This window comes from Hemitrygon akajei, chromosome 8, assembly GCF_048418815.1.
Source record: "Hemitrygon akajei chromosome 8, sHemAka1.3, whole genome shotgun sequence".
NCBI lineage: Eukaryota > Metazoa > Chordata > Chondrichthyes > Myliobatiformes > Dasyatidae > Hemitrygon > Hemitrygon akajei.
This window is the reverse complement of record NC_133131.1, coordinates 125,537,641-125,559,013: the sequence shown is the minus strand read 5'-3', so window position 1 is coordinate 125,559,013 and position 21,373 is coordinate 125,537,641. Positions and strand designations below refer to the sequence as shown.

At 39.3% G+C, this 21,373-nt stretch overlaps 1 protein-coding gene across 9 annotated transcripts in view; it reads right to left on the bottom strand.

The window, feature by feature from the left end:
• adam22 (ADAM metallopeptidase domain 22) overlaps nucleotides 1-21,373 on the bottom strand; it is a 309,560-nt gene that overhangs the window by 16,133 nt on the left and 272,054 nt on the right. For 2 of the 9 annotated variants that reach the window (XM_073054560.1, XM_073054569.1), the window contains 5 exons: nucleotides 18,196-18,213; nucleotides 17,368-17,478; nucleotides 15,765-15,865; nucleotides 12,591-12,657; nucleotides 6,905-6,991 (listed from right to left, as the gene is read on the bottom strand). In XM_073054560.1, the coding sequence (XP_072910661.1) occupies nucleotides 6,905-6,991; nucleotides 12,591-12,657; nucleotides 15,765-15,865; nucleotides 17,368-17,478; nucleotides 18,196-18,213 (384 nt within the window). The remainder of the gene's footprint in view (nucleotides 1-6,904; nucleotides 6,992-12,590; nucleotides 12,658-15,764; nucleotides 15,866-17,367; nucleotides 17,479-18,195; nucleotides 18,214-21,373) is intronic. The other 7 variants (XM_073054561.1, XM_073054562.1, XM_073054564.1 and 4 more) reach the window with 7 other exon arrangements.

The window sequence follows — 21,373 nt, the reverse complement described above, 5'->3', positions numbered from 1 at the left end:
CATTCTACAAATCCTCTTTCAGGATCTAGCAGAAACCTAATTTTCCCAATCCACTGCATATTGATAGAACCCCAGGACTGTCATAACATTGAACATTTGGCATGCATTTTCTATCTCCCATTGTAATTTGTACCCAAATCCTAGGTATTGTTTGAAGGCCTGTATATAACTCTCATCAGGATCTTCTTAACTCTACCCACAAAGATTCAACATCTTCCAATCCCATGTCATCTCTTTCTAAGGATTTGATTTTGTGTTTTTTTTTTACCAACCAAGCCATGCCACCTCCTCTGTCCACCTGCCTGTTCTTTTAATACAATATGTATCCTTGGATGTTAAGCTCCCAACTACAGTCTTCTTTCAGCCACAACTCATTGATGCCCCAATGTTATACTTGCCAATCTTGAATTGCACTACAAGATAGTCTAACTTATTCCTTATGTTGTGTGTATTCAAATATAACACCTTAATTTCTGTTTTTGATTTTGTCCCCATGTTACACTGCAATTCACCTCACTGACTATAATTTTGCCGTCATCTGCCTGTCCTTCTTGATAGTCTCACTACACACTGCCTCTGCTTGTATACTAACTGCCCCATCTTCAGCCCTATCACTCCAGTTCCCATCCTCCTCGCCAAATTAATTTAAACCAATTGCAACAGTCCTAGCATAACAGTAGATAACAGATTGATCTGTGGAGACTCATTGATAAATGAATAATTATAAAATCTTGCTATTAGTTCATGCTGTGATCACCTGAATAATCAGGAGTTCAGGAGGGAATATTTCATTCTCAGAGAGGCATTGACAATGTTATGATCTAAAGGTTACATTGAGTTTAACTGCAGTATCATTGTTGAAATGAAGGATCTGCAAATAGCATGTGTGCTGCAAAATGATTCAATTAATTTTTTTGCTGTTTCATCCAATATTCTTATAGATTATGCCCTACCAATACTACTCTGCAAATTATTTGTGGACCTAGATTAATAGATCTGAGGCATTAAATTATATTAAATTATATTTTTGATGTTGACTAAGTTCTCAACAGTTTTGCTGTTTCAAAATACTAAACGTTTCCCAATTACAGCATAATTAGCTAACTACTTTTTTTTTGTTAATGTTGAGATGGTCCTGTCAGCGCTGCTCTTTGTGCAGTGGAGAAATCAACAGCAGCCCTCACTATTATGGATGGAAGAGGCAGAAGCAAGGTTTACTGGGCAGTCATTCCATGTACTGTATAGCTAGTGATCGTCCATAAACTTACAGTCAGCAATGCGTTACACTACATGCACTGATTCATAATCTACACACTTAAATATTTAACACACAGCACGGGGAGAAAATGGACTGTGATTTATAGGTTTCCAGTTGTGAAATAGCTTTCCTGCCTTGAGACATATTAACTTGAAGATGTGCAAATATGTATCAATACTTAACCACTTTCTCATTTCTAGGTAGATTGAGTTTAGAATTGTTATTAATTCCATTCTAGTTTTATCCTTAAAGGAGAACTTTAAATGCCTAATTCTGCACAAAATTTTCCTTGTGTTGAAGATGTAACTTGGCTTTCTTTGCCCTTGCCAATAGTTTTAAAGAATTTCCACAGTATTGCAAACTCTACTTGGTCACTTCAATGGATCTTTGCAAACAACGTTGCCTCCATTCCTTTTCTCTCTTTTTAAGTAATCAATATAGCAGCAAGTGATACCAACTTAAAGGTATTCCTAATAAATAGCTTTGGAATTTAGGTCCATCATCCAAAGGACTTTCAGTAATATTCTGGAGGACCCTGTCTTATATTGATAAATGATTCCAAGGAAACAAAGAAAGAAGAGCAAGGATTAATCTAGGAGGGCAGCACAGAGGCACAGCTGGGAGCTTCACAGCCCCAGCCACCCAGGTTCATGCCTGATCCTGACTGTTTGACAATTCATCCTGTGACATAGTGGATTTCCTCTGGATGCTCTAGTTTCCTCCCAGACTCCAAAGATGTGGGTTGATAGATTAATTGGCTACTGCAAATTACTCCTGGTGTAGATGGGTGATAGAATTTTCAGGAAAGAAAGAACCAATTTTTTAAAAATAGGACATTATCATGGGTTGTTGGCTATGCACAATTGGGTTGTTTCCTACATAAACTAAGTTTTGGGTCAAAACCCTCAGAATCAGGTTTATTATCACCAGTATGTGATGTGAAATTTGTTAACTTAGTAGCAGCAGTTCAATGCAATACATAATATAGAAGAAAAAATAAAATAATAATAAGTAAATCTTATTCTGTATACTTTATACAGTATACATATATTGAGATTAAAAATTGTGCAAACACCAGAAATACTACATATTTAAAAAAAGTGAGGTAATGTCCAAGGTTCAATGTCCATTTAGGAATCAGATGGCAGAGGGAAAGAAGCTGTTCCTAAATCGCTGAGTGTGTGCCTTCAGGCTTCTGTACCTCCTACAGCAGATGGTAACAGTGAGAAAATGGCATGCCCTGGGTGCTGGAGGTCCTTAATAATGGTTGCTGCCTTTCTGAGACACCGCTCCTTGATGTCCTGCATAATTTGTAGGTTAGTACCCAAGATGGAATTGACTAAATTTACAACCTTCTGCAGCTTCTTTCGGTCCTGTGCAGTAGCCCCTCCATACCAGACAGTCATGCAGTCTGTCAGAATGCTCTCCGCAGTACAACTACAAAAGTATTTGAGTGTATTGTTGCCATCCCAAATCTCTTCAAACTCTTAATGCAGTATAGCCGCTGTTTTGCCTTCTTTATAACTGCATCAATGTGTTGGGACCAAGTTAGATCCTCCGAGAGCTTGACAGCCAGGAACTTGAAACTGCTCACTCTCTCCACTTCTGACCCTTCTATGAGGATTGGTATGTGTTCCTTCGTCTTACCCTTCTGGAAACCCTGCCTCAGGATGGCCTGATTATTTATTTCTTTTTGCCATTGGCCCACTTTATAATATCATGTTGGATGAACACAGCCGACTGTGGGGCGAAAGGAACGGTCAACATTTCAGACCCAGACCCTGCATCGATACCTGATGAGATTAACGAGAGGTCTGACTGCCGCCATCCTAACCAGGATCTTGACCCTGAAATGTTGACATTTTCTTCCAGCCACAGATGTTGCTCGACCTGTTCAGTTTCTTCAGCAGATCTTTTTGCTCCAGATTCTATCTGTGGTCTTTGTGCCTCTCTCTTTATAATTTTACATATAATTTAGATGGTATTTATGAATATGCCTACCCATTTAAACATCTGAAGGCCACTTTATATAAAGTGCTTTATAAAATTGAAGAGGTCTGGATGTGACATTTTTCTGCTATAAAAATTAATGTTGTTGTATTATCACCGGAAACTTTCCAGCACACAATTGGAGCAATAGCATTACAATGGCAAATCTACCTATTGTTTACTCAAGAGTGCCCTCTCTCTCCTTTGATGGTACCCTAGCAACAAATTCTCATCTAATGACTCATTTCATTAGGCAGCATTTTCCTGCAAAGTGAAACATCTGAATGTATCTAAAAATCTGTTGTGCTGGACTAAGTAATGTAAGTGACCACGTGCTGCAGCAAGCAATGAGCCTCAACATCAGCATCAAAATTTGAACTGTTTTACTGCTTCTTCTATGGTTCTCTTTAAGTAAGCCTGCATGAATTTGATTGTGTGGAACATCAGTGTAATGTCCATAATTTAGGACTTGGTTATTTGGACTTGACAAATCAACCCCAATATGTACTGAGCTATTTGAAAACAAATTCATTGCTAGCCAGTTTGAGGATCAGAGATGAAGATCTGAAGTCCAAAGGCAGAGTCCAGGGGTGGGGGTGATGATGAGGGTTTGACATAAAACATTTATTTACTTATTTTGCAATAAAGTGTGGAGTAGGCCTTCTGGCCCTTCAAACAATGTTGCCCAGAAACCCCTGATTTTACTCTAGCCTCATCATGAGTCATTTACAATGACCGATTAACCTACCAACAGGTACACCTTTGGATTGTAGGAGGAAACCAGAGCACCCAGAGGAAATCCACACATTCCACGGGTGGGGGGTATACAAACCCCTTACAGAGGATGCCAGGATTGAACTTTGAACTCCCACACCTTGTGCTGTAATAGCATCATGCTAACCGCTACGTTACCATGGTAAATGTACTCGAACATGTACAAAATCAAGTTTATTGCCACTCAACTCCACATATGTATACCGCCAAACAAAACAACGTTCTCCCAGATCAAGATGCACAACAACACAACACATATAACTCACACACATAATACATAAACTAATATTACCACTAGACAATTAACAAATAAGATTCATTTGCAACACAAGTTATAAAGTAAACAGTATAATGCTACTGGCGCTTCATGCCTGATGATACCTGGGTGGTGGCAGGGATTTCAGTGGAATTATGGGCTGAGGAAGAAGCTGCTTCCATCTTAACAATTCTTGTCCTAATGCTACAGTACCTTCTGCCTGATGGTGGGGGGGGGGGGAGTCAAAGAGGTTCTTGGATAGATGGGGGGGGGGATTACTGACGGTACTAAGGACCCTGCGTATACAATGCTCCTGATAAGTATCTCTGATGGATGGGACAGACCCCGAGGATCCTTTCAACAGTCCTCAGAATACTTTGTAGGGTCTTGCATCAGATGCCTTGCAATTCCCATACCAGATGGTGATGCAGGTGGTTAGGAAACTCTGCATGCTGCTCCTGTAAAAAATGGTTAGAATTGGGGGTGGGGTGGGGAAAAGAGGGGGAAGAGCCTCACTCGCTTCTATCTCCTCAGGAGGTGAAGTTGCTGCTCTGCTTTTTTTTATCAAAGAAGTTGTGTTGAGGGACCAGGTGAGGTTGTCCGTTACGTGCACTCCCAGAAACTTGATGCACCTAACTCTCTCCAATGAGGAGCCATGTATGCACAGAGAGGTACGGTCACCCTGCACCCTTCCTGAAGTCCAAGTCATCTCTTTGGTCTTACCAGCCGCTCTACCTCCTCTCGGTATGCCATGTAGCCACCCTTGTTGTGTCATCAGCAAACTTGATGATCGGCTTGAATGGGATCTAACAGGGCAGCCATGCATCAACAATGTGAACAGCGGCAGGCTAGGCATGCAGCACAGGGGGTGCCGATGCTCAGTGTGATGGAGCTAGAGGTGCTTCTGCCAACATGGATTAACTATAGAAGTTCAGGATCCAGTTACAGAGACAGCTGTTGAGACCCAACAAGGACAGTTTGCCTACCAGCTGTATTAAATGCCAAGCTGATGTCAGTAAACAGCATCCTGGCATGTTCAATGCAGAGGGCGATTAAGAACTAGAAAACAATGCCTGAGGTAACAAAGCAAAATGTGCAAAGTTCAGGCTCCTGGAGGATCTCAATAGGTCAGGCAGCATCTGGGCAGGAAAATGGGTAGTTGACATCTTGGGTTCAGTCGAATGTTCTCGATCCGAAACATCACCCATCCATCGCCTCTCTACAGATACTTCCTGACCCACTCAGTTCCTCTGGCACTTGTTTTTTCCCTCCTGCAGATTTCAGCATTTCAGTTTCGTGTTTCCATTTCAAAATGATATTCAAAAGAAAAAGTAATTTACAGTGCTATTGAAGGAAAAATATAGAAATGGGACTGAATAGATTGCTCTCCAAGGAGTTAATGAGGACATGATAGGCCAAATGCTCTTTTCTCAATATAGAACCTCTATGATAAATTTACTATTAAATAATATACTACTTTTCTAATTCTCTCTCAACATGAAATAGCTTAAAATAATGTACAAGTTGTTCTCAGACTGCTGAATTTGTGGTTTCTGTAGCAACTTGCAGATTATTAATAGATAATGAATTTAGTAATCGGGCTCACCAATGAATATAGGATAAATGCTTAAAATTGTGAATGAGGATCATGCCTTGTCCTTTTCCCCACTATTACTGTAACATTTTTCATATCCTGTCTCAGTACAAGCTAAGAAATCCACAAGTGAAGTTTGCAATCAACTTTTTCTCCAACGATGTGCTCCTATTTTGGTCATGCTGTGTGTAGCATAACACAGAGACATTAAAGATGACAATCAAATGAAGCTTTTCTCTGAGACATAATCCAACAATTTTACAGGCTAGCAATGTAACTAAAAATAGAACAAAACCATTTTGTGACTCAAGCATGGAGAACTACAAATCCTTAATTAAAATAATTGTTATGAATAATAAACTGAAGTCAGCCGAAGAGTAGAGTGATTCAAAACAAGCTCAGCAGGTAGCTGGAGCTTGCATAATTTCGCCGTCATTGTTCGAAGGCAAAATGTTTAAAAACCTGCAGCGAAAATATGCAAACCCACTTGCATTTGGTAAATAGAGTTTTGCACTCACCCTTCACCCATGTTCCTGTTGCATTGCCCATTATGCACATCATTGCAGCACAAGAGCAGAATTTTATTGTAGATGTAAATGTCTTAACATGATATTGTGTACAATGAAAATGACATCATCAAAGCAGTGGGTAGATGTGGACATCAAGGTGCTGCATGACTGGACTGAAATGCCACTTTGTATATGGGCAGTGGCAATTGTGTGTTTGCCCAGTGAGCTTACTTTTAGTGGAAAATGGAAGAACAAGCTAATAATGGTGGCACCAGAGGAAGCATGCACTATAGTACTTCTATAAAGGGGAGCTTAGCATTAGATGCAAACAGGAGCTGCAATTGCACATGAAGCTTGGACAGTCAAAGGTAGCAAATGAACAGGGGCAACTTCCAGCTGCAGTAGCTTGTATTTTAATACAAGGCAGCAGGTCCAGTCATAATGTGCTGCAACAGCTCTGGCAATAAATAAATAATTAAATAAATAGACAAATAGATAGATAAACACAATGATTTTAGAAATACCTAAAGTACGGTCCTTCAGTGTTTTTATTCACATCTTCTACCCACTTAGCTACATTATATTCTCTTTTGTACCATGGGTTTAAATACCTGCAGAAAGCATTGGTGGGTTCAAAGAAAGTGGAAGAAGAAGAAGAAGAAGAAAAGAGATCTGAGGTCATAGCAAAGCTTAGCAAAGAGCTTTCTTCACCAAAATGCAAGTGAACGTGCCACATACATCACCATGGATCTTCTCAGCAACTGCAAAGTATCCAAATGACAAAATCCAAGATTTATCAAGGCTCGTGCAGTTTCCACAACGGTCAGTTGCCTCAAGAAAAATCATGGGGCCTGCTTTGTGGCCAACTACAAAATTCTGATCTTACTAAAAAAAAGGTTAATATTGGAGTTTTGCATATTAAGCATGAGATTGCAAAACATTTATGCAAAAGACCTGGCATGTAATTTATTATAGGTAGGGTGTCTTGCATAATTAACTGGACAAATAAAAACAGATTATAGTAAGCTCCACTATCACTGCAAACATTGCTCTTAATCAATTTAAGCAAAGTTAAATTTTTCAGGAAACCATGCAAAAATTAGTTGCATTCTTCTCCACATTATAAGATACTCTAGAAGAGTGGTTCCCAACCTTTAATATTCCATGGATCAATACTATTAGGCAAGGGGTCCATGGACTCCAGGTTGGGAACCCCTCCTCTAGAGCAATGAATTAGGTATAATTAACCAATGGCCCAAACAGTTGTAACATTATTCATATCATATCATTTCCAATACAGGCTGTTTATCAGCTGAAAAAAGTTCAAATTAATAACCAAGCTATAAATCAGATCCTTTAGTTATCCAGATAGACAACACATCTGAATGAGCAATGTTTGCCAATCTTCAGATAAAACTATTCTACTGTCATTTAGTCTTTCATCCATCAACAGCGACAGTCAATATAAATAGCATTTTCTGAATATAGATGTATAGCGCTGTGGTGTTGGATGCGGTTAATGGATTAGTAGTTTACCAAATGATTGGCCGCTCCAGTTTAATCATGGAATTTAAGCACATATTGCTACTAAGAAATACTCCTCGTTACAAAACAAATGTAACTATTGCATACAATTCCATATTGTCTAGCTGGGAAATGACATAATTCTAGGAAATGCTCGTAAGGCCAAAAAGTTAAGAAAAAGACTATTAAATTTTATCAAAATAACATAAGTTACTGGTTTTAAGAACAGTAATGACTTATTTATATCACAGATGTGTCTTATATTAAAAATGGCCCAGAAATTGGATTGTGACTGAAATGGGAAGTGATCCAGGAGAAACATTTGTTGTTTACGGCTCATGGTGGCAAGAGGATTCTCACAACATTTAAGAAGCAGTTGAATCACCAAGCTGTAGTAGGCTATTAATTAACTGCTAGCATATAGGATTAGTATAGGTGGGTACTTCATGGTCAGTAAAGACATGGTGGGGCAAACAGCCTATTGCTCTGTTGATTAACTCTATGACTCTTGGTTCATCCCTGAAGAGTCATAGAGCTCTATTCCTTATTTCCTTTAATATCCCAAAAACCCTACCAAACTCTGTCTTGAACATAGTCAAATAATACATCTCCACACCTTCTTGGATACAAAACTCACCACACTCTGGGTGAGGATTATTTTTCTCTATTCAGAACATGTTGTATGCTTTAACGAGATCACCTCTTACTTTTCTAAACAATTGAGATCACAAGCCTAGTCTACTTAGCCTCTCCTCACTGGGCAAAGCCAATACACCAGGAGACAACCTGCTGAATCTTCATAGTACACCTGTTTACACAAATATATTCTTTCCTAGGTGGGGAGATCAGGCAGTACTCTGCATGCAGACTTCACAGGAATTCCAAAGAGATGTCTTTATTCTGGCCCTCAAAACCCTTGCAAGAGAGGTCAACATGCATATTGCCTTGCTGACTGTAAGTTACACTTGTAACTCTTAACTCTTAGGCACACTTTTCAGTCTCTCACCATTTAAAAACTTGAATTCCTACCGAAGTAAATCTGCATTCCTTACATTATGTCCACATTCCATGATGCCTCTCTGCATTCTCCAAAATTAAACCAGCCACACAGCTTTAAATCCTCAGAAATGATCTCCTCATCAAATTATCAATTTATTGATTATATTATTATGAACTTCTGGACCCCTGAAATTAATGATTACTGCACTCAATTGGCCTCCCTATCTAAAATAATTTGTTTGTTCCTACTCTATCTATTCGTTAACCATCCTCAATCCCAGGTGCTCAAATTTGTTTATAAACTCTCACACATCACCATATCAAAGACTTTATGAAAATCCCAATCACATGCTCTTTCTGATCCACTTTGCAATACTGTAGTTATAGCTTTGAAATTGAGTTGCCAAACATGATTTTCCTTTTACAAATCCAATTGTTATTCCCTAAATCCTCAATTACCACAGTTTTTAACACCATCTTCACAAATGATGTCAGTGGAACTGATCTTCACTCCCCAAAGTTCTCTTTTTGGTGGAATTATATTTACAGTACTGCCATCCGATTTGTGAGAAATATTCTCAAAATTATGTAATTTTGGAACATGCAACTCTTGCATCCATTATCTACATAGTGACCTTTATCAAAATGTTGTTAGAAGGGTCAACTGGTCCTTTAGATTTAAGGCCCATTATTTTCTCTAATACTACTTTTTAATTAATGCTAATTCCTTTCAGTTTCTCATTTGATCTAGATCTGTTTCCACTCTACCTAGAAGGTTTTCCATGTCTTCTTCTGTGAAGCCAGATATTAAATGGTTGTTTAACTTTGCTGATGCTTCCTTATTCCCCAATATAAGTTCTTCTGTCTCTATCAGTAAGCTGAGGTGAGGGTGCCCCTTTTTGTTCTTTTAATTGACTTCTCAATCTCAGTGATTCCTTAACGAAATGACAGTTTGGTTGCTATGCTCCTGAAGCATAGGGCTTAAACGTGGACAATCCTTACAGCAGTTGGACAAACTAATTGCACAAAATGGTAAAAATCAGTCTTTGGGCCAATTGTCTAAGGCAAGATTCAGGCAGGCATCCTGGACAACGACAAAGTGCTCTAACAAAAATGCCATTTGTTGCTCTGAAAAGCGAGGCAGCATGCAATCGAATTTCTGGGACATTGCACTTTATACCAGAAACCTCTTCTATTCAAATTCAATTAAATCCATCATATAATTACTACATAACAACAATTGCACTCACATTTTGGTTAGAAATTTCAACATCACAGATTGCTTGACTTGCTGCTCAGCACCATGCTCTACATAACACCCAATTCTACATCATTACAAACTTACATCAAAAATAAGCAGTGCAAGATAAAATATGCAATAGCAATTGATCACTGACATAAAATAAAGCACATTGTTTTGAAATAAATTATGTTCTCTCCTATTAAGTTTTTTTTTACAACTTTTGTTAGTTTCAACTTTGGAATACTTATTTAACAATAGAAATATTGAAGTCAAAATAAAACTAATTCAATAGTTTCCCCCGGCAATTAAAGATAAACATAAAGAGAATATGTCTTCAAATGAAGATAACTTCCACATGCCACAGACCAAATCCGAGATTAAAAAATTCATCCAGCCCCCAAGTAACTTGTTGCTCTGTTGTGATGGATGAAAATGTATTCTGTGGATATGATAGTGTCAATTTACACTAAAATGAAATAATAGAGCCTGATGTATTAAGCTTCATATTATAACACAGGTATGAAATTTAGCCCAGTAAAGAAACATTTGAGGGGAATATAGAATTAAAAGTTTTTTTTCTGCTACACGGCTTTGAATATCCCTATCACTATAATCAACAAAAATTAAAGAAAGACTTAAGTGTGTAAAAAGTTATAACTTCAATTAAAATATATACCTCTTCACTGTTAACATAATTAAATTGTTAAAACTTTTGGCTTTTCTGTGTGTAGTGTGGATCAAACATTGCAGATATTTTTCCTTTAAATTCAAATTTTTCAATTTAATTCCTTTTCACGGTACAGCATAATCCACATTTATTGCTCAACCTTTATTGGTTATTGAGGAGTTGACCTCATGAACCACAGTGTTGAAGCATCTCCCAGAATTCCTTTGGGGGTAGTTCTAGATTTAGACCAGACAACAATGAAGGGACAGCAATTTATTTTTTTATTGCAGGATGGTGGGAGATTTGGAGGGGAACCTTCAGGCTGTGGACATTCACCTGCTGCCCTGATTTTCTTGCGACAGGTTTGGGAAATGGTGTTGAAGTAACTTAGACAAATAACTATACTGAAGGAAATTAAAATTTAGGGTAATAAATGGGCTATTTTGTCTCACATGGTGTTAATTTTCTTGAATGATATCAAAGTTACACATTTAGGTGTAAGTAAAGTATTCTATTATACTTCTGCCAAACAGATAGAAGGAAGGTTTGGGGGAGTTGAGTCATTTACCACAGAATACTCAGTACCTGAGCAGTTGGTAGCCACAACATCTATGTGACTGGTCCAGTTGAGTCTCAGCACAATACTGGCCACTGGGGTTGTTGATGGTGAGGCATTCAGTAATGGCAAAGCCTTTACATGTCAAGGATAAGTGGTCATCAAATTCTCTTTTGTTGGAGTGGATCTTGGCCTTTAATGTTGAACGTTTATTCCTTGCCATAGATGCAGCCTGACCCGCTGAGTTCCTCCAGCACTTTGTGTGTGTCATTGTAGGTCATTACCAGAATCTATTGTAGTGCAAATGTTACTTGCCAATCATGAGTGCACACCTGAATGTTGCTCAGGCTTTGCTGTCTGCAGGCACTGACTACTTTATTTGTCAATGACTTGAAAATGGATTCAAACATTAACAACTTCCATTATCATCATAACATGGGTATCATGTTTTCCCTCTATAGCTTATAAAAAATTCTTCCCATTCTCTGGTTTCCTCACACATCCTAAAATTTTGGCTCCGGCAAATTGTCCTTTAGTGCAGGAAGTGAAAAAAGAATCAAAGAGGAGTTATTGTGAGAGAGAATGACTTGCAGGCTGTAGCAAAATATGGAGATAGGAAATGGGAGTGATGGGATAGCTGTGTTGGCTGCCAACTGGGTGACTGTCCTCCTTGTATGTCATAATGCAAGGGATAAAGAAAACATGTTTGAATTATTTTGGAGGTTTTCTTTCAAACATTATTTGATTATAGCTTTGGCAAATTTTATTTCTTAACCATCAGGCTACAATTACTCTGATTGTTCAAATTATGAACAGATTAATCCTTGGTAGAATAACATTCTATGCAAAGGTTTTACAAACTTAAGAATCTGTGACATGTGGAGAGAAATGAAAGCAGAAGCAGCTTTTATTGGCAACCACAGTTCCAGTTTGCATGAGGATAATATTCAGGTAGAAGAGTAAAATCTAATCCATTAACTCCAGACAAGATGAAATAAAAAGTGTAATAAGATGTCAGATTAATCTGAACCAACATTATACTTATAGCAAAACTTTGCAGTCATTAATTAATTCTTCATTCAGGTTATACTTCAGCAAGGGGGAAAAATCGCAAAGGCAAACAGGAGTTCAGTGATCTAACTTCACTTGCTGAAGCTACTTAATCTGCAAGCCTCTATACAGCATTTCCACAATTTATAACTAAATATGTTTTGTACTCACTCTGTAGAATTGGAACGTGGCCTAAATTTCCTCCCTTTATTCTTCTTTCGGTTGCCTCCTAAATTCCCTTTTAAAATAATCAGGAAAAATTAGAGAAGTTTGGTAACAGAGTGAATGGTATCATCATCTAACTCTAAAAATACATACTGATGACAGTTCATGAAACGGAAAAGGTACCGCAGATGAAAAACATAAACATTTCTAAACATGAAAATAATGAATTTCTCTATTCATGCCGACCTTTTCCCTTAAGGTTGTGACTCATCTGTTCAAATACAGAATACAGACCATTAACTGAAAAACAATTTTGTTGTGTATCAAAATTCATTCCAGTCCTAGATATTGATTCTCACTATTCAAGTTCAATTAAAAAAATGTGTAGTTAAAGTAATTTTACTTTAATTAATTTTACTCCATTGTACATTGTGATGTACATTTCAATTACATTACTGCTTTGGAAAGTGCCAAAGGACTTGCAATGACTGCATACTCTCTATTTCCTTAATACTTTTAATATTTCCTTTTATTTCCTTAATATTTCCTTTTGGAAAGCATCAAGTTGGATAAGTCGCTGGGACCGGATGAGATGTACCCCAGGCTACTGTGGGAAGCGAGGGAGGAGATTGCTGAGTCTCTGCCAATGATCTCTGCATTATCAATGGGGACAGGAGAGGTTCTGGAGGATTGGAGGGTTGCAGATGTTTTTCCTTTATTCAAGAAAGGGAGTAGAGATAGCCCAGGAAATTTTAGACCAGTGAGTCGTACTTCAGTGGTTGATAAGTTGATGGAAAAGATCCAGAGAGGTAGTATTTATGAACATTTGGAGAGGCATATGATTATAATATAATTGGCTTTGTCAAGGGCAGGTCGTACCTTATGAGCCCGATTGAATTTTTTGAGGATGTGACTAAACACATTGATGAAGGAAGAGCAGTAGATGTAGTGTATACGGATTTCAGCAAGGCATTTGATAAGGTACCCCATGCAAGGCTTATTGAGAGAGTAAGGAGGCATGGGATCCAAAGGGACATTGCTTTGTGGATCCAGAACTGGCTTGCCTACAGAAGGCAAAGAGTGGTTGTAGATGGGTCCTATTCTGCATGGAGGTCAGTGACAAGTGGTGTGCCTCAGGGATCTGTTCTGGGACCCCTACTCTTCGTGATTTTTATAAATGACCTGGATGAGGAAGTGGAGGGATGGCTTAGTAAATTTGCTGATGACACAAAGGTTGATGGGTGTTGTGGATAGTGTGGAGGGCTGTCAGAGGTTACAGCAGGACATTGATAAGATGCAAAACTGGGCTGAGAAGTGGCAGATGGAGTTCAACCCAGAGAAGTCTGAAGTGGTTCATTTTGATAGGTCAAATATGATGGCAGAATATAATATTAATGGTAAGACTCTTGGCAATGTGATCTTGGGATCAGAGGGATCTTGGGGTCCAAAGCCATAGGACGTTCAAAGCAGCTGTGCAGGTTGACTCTGTGGTTAAGAAGGCATACGGTGTATTGGCCTTCATCAATCGTGGGATTGAGTTTAGGACTCCAGAGGAAATGTTGCCGCTATATAGGACCCTGGTCAGACCCCACTTGGAGTACTGTGCTCAGTTCTGGTCGCCTCACTACAGGAAGGATGTGGAAACCATAGAAAGGGTGCAGAGGAGGTTTACAAGGATGTTGCCTGGATTGGGGAGCATGCCTTATGAAAACAGGTTGAGTGAACCTTTTCACCTTGGAGCAACGGAGGATGAGAGGTGACTTGACAGAGGTGTATAAAATGATGAGAGGCATTGATCGTGTGGATAGTCAGAGGCTTTTCCCAGGGCTGAAATGGTTGCCACAAGAGGACACAGTTTTAAGATGCTGGGGAGTAGGTACAGAGGAGATGTCAGGGGTAAGTTTTTTTTAAGCGCAGAGAGTGGTGAGTGCACAGAATGGGCTGCCTGCAACAGTGGTGGAGGCAGATATGATAGGGTCTTTTAAGAGAGTTTTGGATAGGTACATGGAGCCTGGTAGGTACATGAAGGCTCTGGGTAGCCCTAGTAATTTCTAAAGTAGGGGCATGTTCGGCCCAACTTTATGGGCTGAAGGGCCTGTATTGTGCTGTAGGTTTTCTATGTTTCTATTCAAGAAAACCATCATGGGCCTAGAGCCTTGCATAGTGTGACAAACTTGGTTCAGTAGTTGTAGTCCTGCCTCTGAGGTACAACTCCTGAGGTGCACTCCTGAGACCTGAACCTAAAATTTAGATTCACCTGAAGTTGTACCGAGTGTGCTGCACCAGCAGAGGTGCTTAGATGAAGTGTAAACTTTGGCAGTGCCCCCTTCACAGGTGAACAGCAGAAGTTCCCTTGCTTCAATTTCAAAAACGGTTGGGGTGGGTTTTCCCCTGTATTTTGGTCAACATATTTTTTTTATTGTAAACTGGTTTGAAATGTCCTGAAGTCACAAAATATTTTACATAAATTAAGGTTCATTTTCCCCCCAGTAGTCATACTAGCAATAAAACAAATTTGAATAAGGTACATCCAGTAAGATAAATAATAAAACATGATCATTTTGCAACCAATCCTTTTCCTACCGTATTTTGTCTAAATTCCCTGCCATACCCAAATGTAAGCTAAAAGCAAATGGTAACGCACATACAGTGTGTGTGTGTGTGTGTGTGTGTGTGTGTGTGTGTGTGTGTGTGTGTGTGTGTGTGTGTGTGTGTGTGTGTGTGTGTGTGTGTGTGTGTGTGTGTGTGTAGTTTATATATACACAACACAACACAGATCAGTAGCAGTAATGCTAAACATTTTCAACATAAAAGATTCTAAACTAATAGTTAAAGCCAGAGTATAATTATGCCCTGGGCTCTAAATGCTCATATACAATGCCCAGAGCACTGGTGATTATAAACTAGTTTGACACTTTCATGTGGTGCTAACTAGGTGCACCTGTTCATCAGATAAGATTTTAATACATTATTTTAATCTCTCATTGATATGAACTATTCTGTTTGCTTGAAGATGAAAGGGGAAATTTCAGAAGAAAACTACCAAATTGTATTGCTTGTTCATTATTATTCAGTGAATAATAATATTGGTGGTCCTCTTTGGAAAACTGCCCCTTTAGGTACTTACTTTGTTCCTTAATCGATTATATTAAATTATCCCCATATATACAATAAACTAACCCTGCCAGGAGTTACTGCGTGGTCTGCCATTTTCACAGACATCTGGAATATGTTTTTCATCTGGAATCCGTTCACTCCAAGAATGCGAGAGTCCATTTGACCTGAAATATTAATAATATGTGCAAGATAATTCCCCAATTTCACCCTACAAGAAAATGACAGAATAATGTGTTTATTTGTTCTCTGGCATTTCAAAGTTGTTCTATTTGGATGCTAAAACAGAGACGTTGCTCTGTTTCAGTATATTACAGCCATTAACTTTAAATGAGGAAATTTGCATAGTTTAGCTGAAGCAGTAGCCTTTGGAGTGAGGACCCCTGTGTGCTTACCTTGGTGCATGCAGCTCATTACACTGTAGCTTATTCACAAGCAAGGAAGTGGCCTCGTTTGGATATGTGCAAATTCGTGCAGCACTATGCACATTCACAATTTCCCCTTGTGTGCTCTGTATTATTGTTTGTAAGTGCTAATTTTGCTTTGAATACAAGTGGCCATCTTAGACGCTATTCATGGCATTAGGGCCAGTACCGGGAGGAACTGATGCACAACAGCTCTCCCAGGGTATCTGTGCATGGCATTACAAGCTTTTCCACCTTTTGGTAAATTACTTTGAAGGCTCTCAACACTGCCATCCTCCCAATTTTCCATATATTTTTCTCAGGAATGGACAGCAGCTGACCTAAATCCAGTTTCCAAGATAGGAGGAAATGGGCCATCCTATCAGTCCAGATACCTTCTTGGGTAGATAAGCTTAAGTCATGGAGTGTGAATCAACTGGTGACTGGTACCTAGAGAACCAATTGGGTGCCCCTAAGAGGTGATCAGGATAATCAAATGCATAAAATTATCTGAAGAATTTTATATGTCTTCAGTGAATACAATGCCAGGATACTGAACGTTGGAAGTTAAAACAAGCAAAATTCTAAAAGAAACAATACAACAGAGGCAGCCGCGGCCAAGTACTTACTGTTCCTCTGTTTGTATTTCCTCTTCAGGATGCATGCTTTCTCTATTCTTTCTAAATTCTGAGTTACCTACTTCTCTTTCTCTTTGATATCCAGCTGATTCTATTGCAGTTTGAGATCTTTTTCATTACATCTCTGAAACCTCTACACTGCATTGTCAGAAAACAGACACTGTAGGTAAAATTCCGTGTGAATTAAAGTCTTTTGGAAGTATCTCCTGTCCACAGAGTGAAGGCAGCAAACTTTGGAAAGGAGGGAAGTGAGGAAGTGAACTGCTTGAATCTGGCCCAGTGTAAACTGAGGAGTACTGATGAACTAAAACCTTTATGACCATCATTGGGTTTCATCTCAGCATTGTTTGACCATCATTTTGTCGTGTTATATGTTCACCCCTTCCTTCTCCACCTGCTCTTAAGCTACATGCAGGTTTTTGTTTGGTGCCTGGGTTAGTTAAAATTCAGAACTGGATACAAAGCCAGTTTTTGCATTAGCACCCCAAACACACACAGGAGGAAATTGGGTTTAAAATGGTATGAAGCTCAAGCTTTTATATAATGTGAGCTTTACTTTATTTGCTATGTAATTAACTCAATCTTCCTGTTGCTTGTAAAAGAGTAGGTTGAAAGAGAAATGCAGACCTTTTCTTAGAACTAGATGCTGAATAGTTTGAGCTGACTCCAGGAGGTATGTCACTATAGAAAGAGTCAGCTTCCCCGGGCTTTTTGACATAGTCTCCTTGTGGCATTTGCCTACAAACAGTGAGAAGGTAGGAAAGAAGAGCCATCAAACCCAGAACAAGTACATCTAGAACTACCATACGTCATAACATATCATCAAATGATTGTGTTCAGAATTCAAATTTAGTTGATGTTATGCTGTATGGTATCACAAGCAACATAGATCAAAGCACACCATGTAGGAAATGAAGACTGTAAAGATAAAGTTGTAAACTTAATTAGTAGTGTGACAAGGATAAAAAAATTAAGCAGCCATTGGTATCTGTCATGTTGAACTTGAAGCTGGTCAGCCCAATCATTCACAAGAAATGTTAGGCTCCCACCAATTCTAGCCTTAGTTGGCACTCAGATGTATCAGTTTGTCATCCAGGCAGTTGTGTTGGTTCCTGCCTGTTCTGTTAAGTGGAATGTACACAGCATGGAGCCCTGAATTTTAAAGCATAGGGAAAACTAACTAGGCTGCCCGTGGCACACAGGTGAATAACTCCCTTAGGGAGCAGTGCCAAAAGAGGTTGGCACTCCCAGCTCTCTGTTTTTCCATTTGCTGTACGGAAAGAAGAAGATGAAGGTGAAGGAGGAGAAGGCAATGGTGTAAATTGAGTATGTAATGGGATGGTATGTCCACCGATTAATCATTAATTACCTGTCAGAATTAAAGATTACAGTAAAATAGAGTTAATTCTTAAAGGAAATACATACTTTATAGAGTCCTGAAATGAAATCACATACCTTCTTTCTTGGTAGCTTCTTTCAAAAAATGAAGCAGAGGGAGAAGTAATAAAACAGCAAGTCAAGCTGTGTTCATGACAAGGAAATTGTTTATAAACTACAATGCTAATAACTGCATTTCTTAATGAATAAGCATTAGCACAAGGAATTCATATATTACCAGCATATTACATTGTGGTTCAGTTACTGTATTAGAATAAAAAGGCCTGGACTATTGATCTAGGCAACTGGAATCCCCATGACAACAGCAGGAGAATTTAAATGTAAATAATTAAATAAATCTGGAATAAATAGCTGGCATGAGGAATCATAAACATAAAACTACTGAATTATCATAAAACCCAATCTGCTTCATTAATGCCCTTCAGGGAGATATATTTTAGCCTACACTTGATGAGGCACTTCAGTTAAGTTGACCTTTAACTACAATCAAAAATGGCCCAGGAAGCAATAACTCTGGGGTCAGAGTCATAATTCTGAAGCCAAGTAGTGTAGGAGAATAAATGTCAACATACTCACAATGTCCACATCCCAAACAAACAAATTAAAGTCTTTCTTATTAATCAGTTTTGGAATAAATATCCTACGTTGCAGCCTGCTGTCTCTCTGAGATTTTCATATCTTCACTCCGCTACACAAATCCTGAAGCATTTTGTTAAGAATAAAACATCTGTTTTCATTCAGACAACTTCAAACCAGAGGTGTTAACCTGTTGAAAATCATTTTAATCTAGAGCAAAGCAATTTCATGTATGCTTTGGGGTAAATTAGCACACACTGAGTATTTTATTTTCTTATGTCTCCCCCACCACAATTGAATGAAAAACTACACACAAATGCCGACAAACAAGCAATGTGCATAAGTCAAACTCTGCAAATAATAAATAACACTGAGAACATGACTTATAGAGAGGCCTTGAAAGGAGGGGTTGCGGCATCAGGTTGTTAGGGTTAATGTTAGGGTTAATTCGAGACTGCCATTACAGGTCAGGAGTGGCTCACGTAATGCGAGGGAGGGGGGAAGCGAAACTGGGGATTCCGCTACACCGAAACTACCAGTGTCACGCGATTCAGTAAACAAAAGAAACAGGTAACTCGTGAGTGTATGGCGTCGGGCCAATAAGATGGACACAAGTGCCCGATATTACCTAATATGTAGCGGGGGGTTGTGCTGGGGGGAAAAGGGATATAAATAAGAGCAGATTGTAAGGGGAAGTCGGAACGCGCCTTCTCCAGCGACTCCGTCGATTCGCTGTGCCAGTTACGAATTCTGCAATAAACCCAAGTTTTCTAATATTCCGGTGTTGGTTGTCTCTCTTCCTAAACGAACACAGGGCAGAATTTCAAGCCCAACATTTGGTGACCCCGACGACTCCAGCAATATTTTATACTACTTTTGTGGTGTATGAATATCATTGAAATTACTCCGATAGTGTTAGATAAAAAATTTTTTGGGTTGTTTTACTTTGTATAATTGAAGTGTTCCCAATGCACCATTAAGTATGGACTTCGAAAAGTATGACCCGGCAGAAATGTTGAATCGAAGTACAGTATTACCAATTCAGGACTTCTGGTGCTTCTCATTTCTGCTAGCCTACATTATATATGTCACTGGTTTGAAAGATTTGGCAAGCTTGTACAATGTAGTTTGGAAAGGATACATGCTATAACTGCATTGCCTGGATGGCAGAAGCAGCGAATATTTAATATTTAGTACTAACTGCCACCCAAGCAGGCTATATTCCTCTTCTGAGATTTTTGCTACAAGTACATTTATCCTGGCAGACTTGGAGTTGCCTTCATGCTCCTGACTTGTACCTTAGTGGCAAGGCTTTAAGTAGTTAAGTATGGCAGGATGCAGTTGTCCAGTTTCCTGGTTTGTGGTGGCCCCCAGAATGTTGGTAGTAATTCTATTGAATGTCAAAGGGAGATGCTTAGACTGTCATTGGAAATGGTCATTGAATAGGACTTGAGTGAAAATTATGTTAATTTCCAACAAATCTTAAGCATGAATATTCAAGCCTTGATGCATTTTCTATAACAAGAAATTCTACAGATGCTGGAAGTCCAGAACAACAGACACAAAATGCTGGAGGAACTTTGCAGGTCAGGCAGCATCTTTGGAAATGAATAAACAGTTGATTTTTTTTCAGACCAAGGCCCTTCATCAGGACTGGAAAGGAAGGGGTAAGGAGCCAGATAAAGAGAGTGGGGGAAGGGGAAGGAGGACCAGCTAGAAGGTGATAGGTGAAACTGTGGGTGGGAAAGGTAAAGGGCTTGAGAAAAGGAAATCTGATAGGAGAGGAGAGTGGACCATAAGAGAATGGGAAGAAGGTAGGGCACCAGGGGAAGTGATAGGCAGGTGAGGAGAAGTGGTAAGAGGCCAGAGTGGGGGATAGAAGAGAGCAGGGGAAGGTGATTTTTTTTTTGTACTGAAAGGAGAAATCAATGTGCATGCCATCAGGTTGGAGGCTACCTAGATGGAATGTTGAGGTGTTGCTCCTGCACAGTGAAAGTGAACAGGAATGGGGCGAGGAATTAAAATGACTGGTCATTTTGGTGGATGGAACAGAGGTGCTCAACAAAGCAGTCCTCAAAGTTACGTCGGATCTCACCAATGTAGAGGAGGCTGCATTGGAGCACCTTATACAACAGATTTGCAGGTGAAGTGTCGACTCACCTGGAAGGATTGTTTGGTACCCTGAATAGAGGTAAATGGGCAAGGGTAACATATCTGTCGCTTGCAGGGGTATGTGCCAGGAGAAGCTTAGTGGGGAGGGACAATAACTGGCATCATTTTCTACTGGCCAAATAAGACCTTTGGTAAGTGGGGAGCGTTTCTGGGACAGTCGGCTCTAGGACTGTCTATTTCAATTGCTATCTTTATTACGTGTGGTTGTTGTTGCGGGACTATAGATCGAGTCTTGACCGGAAAGGATGGACCTCCACCGGCGTACCAGGCACCCTTGTTCCCGGTGGAAGGGGAGGACACGGCTCTCCCGGAAAGCGGACGCGCTATGGGAGGACACGGACTGAAATGGACCATGGCAAGGGGGGGATTGTGAATTTGTTCTTGAATAAGTTTTCTGAAATGTTGCATGCTACTTGTAAAAATTGCGGATGTTTAGGGAACCCCTACCCATATTTTGTGACCCTAGGTCGGACAAATCAGGATAAGC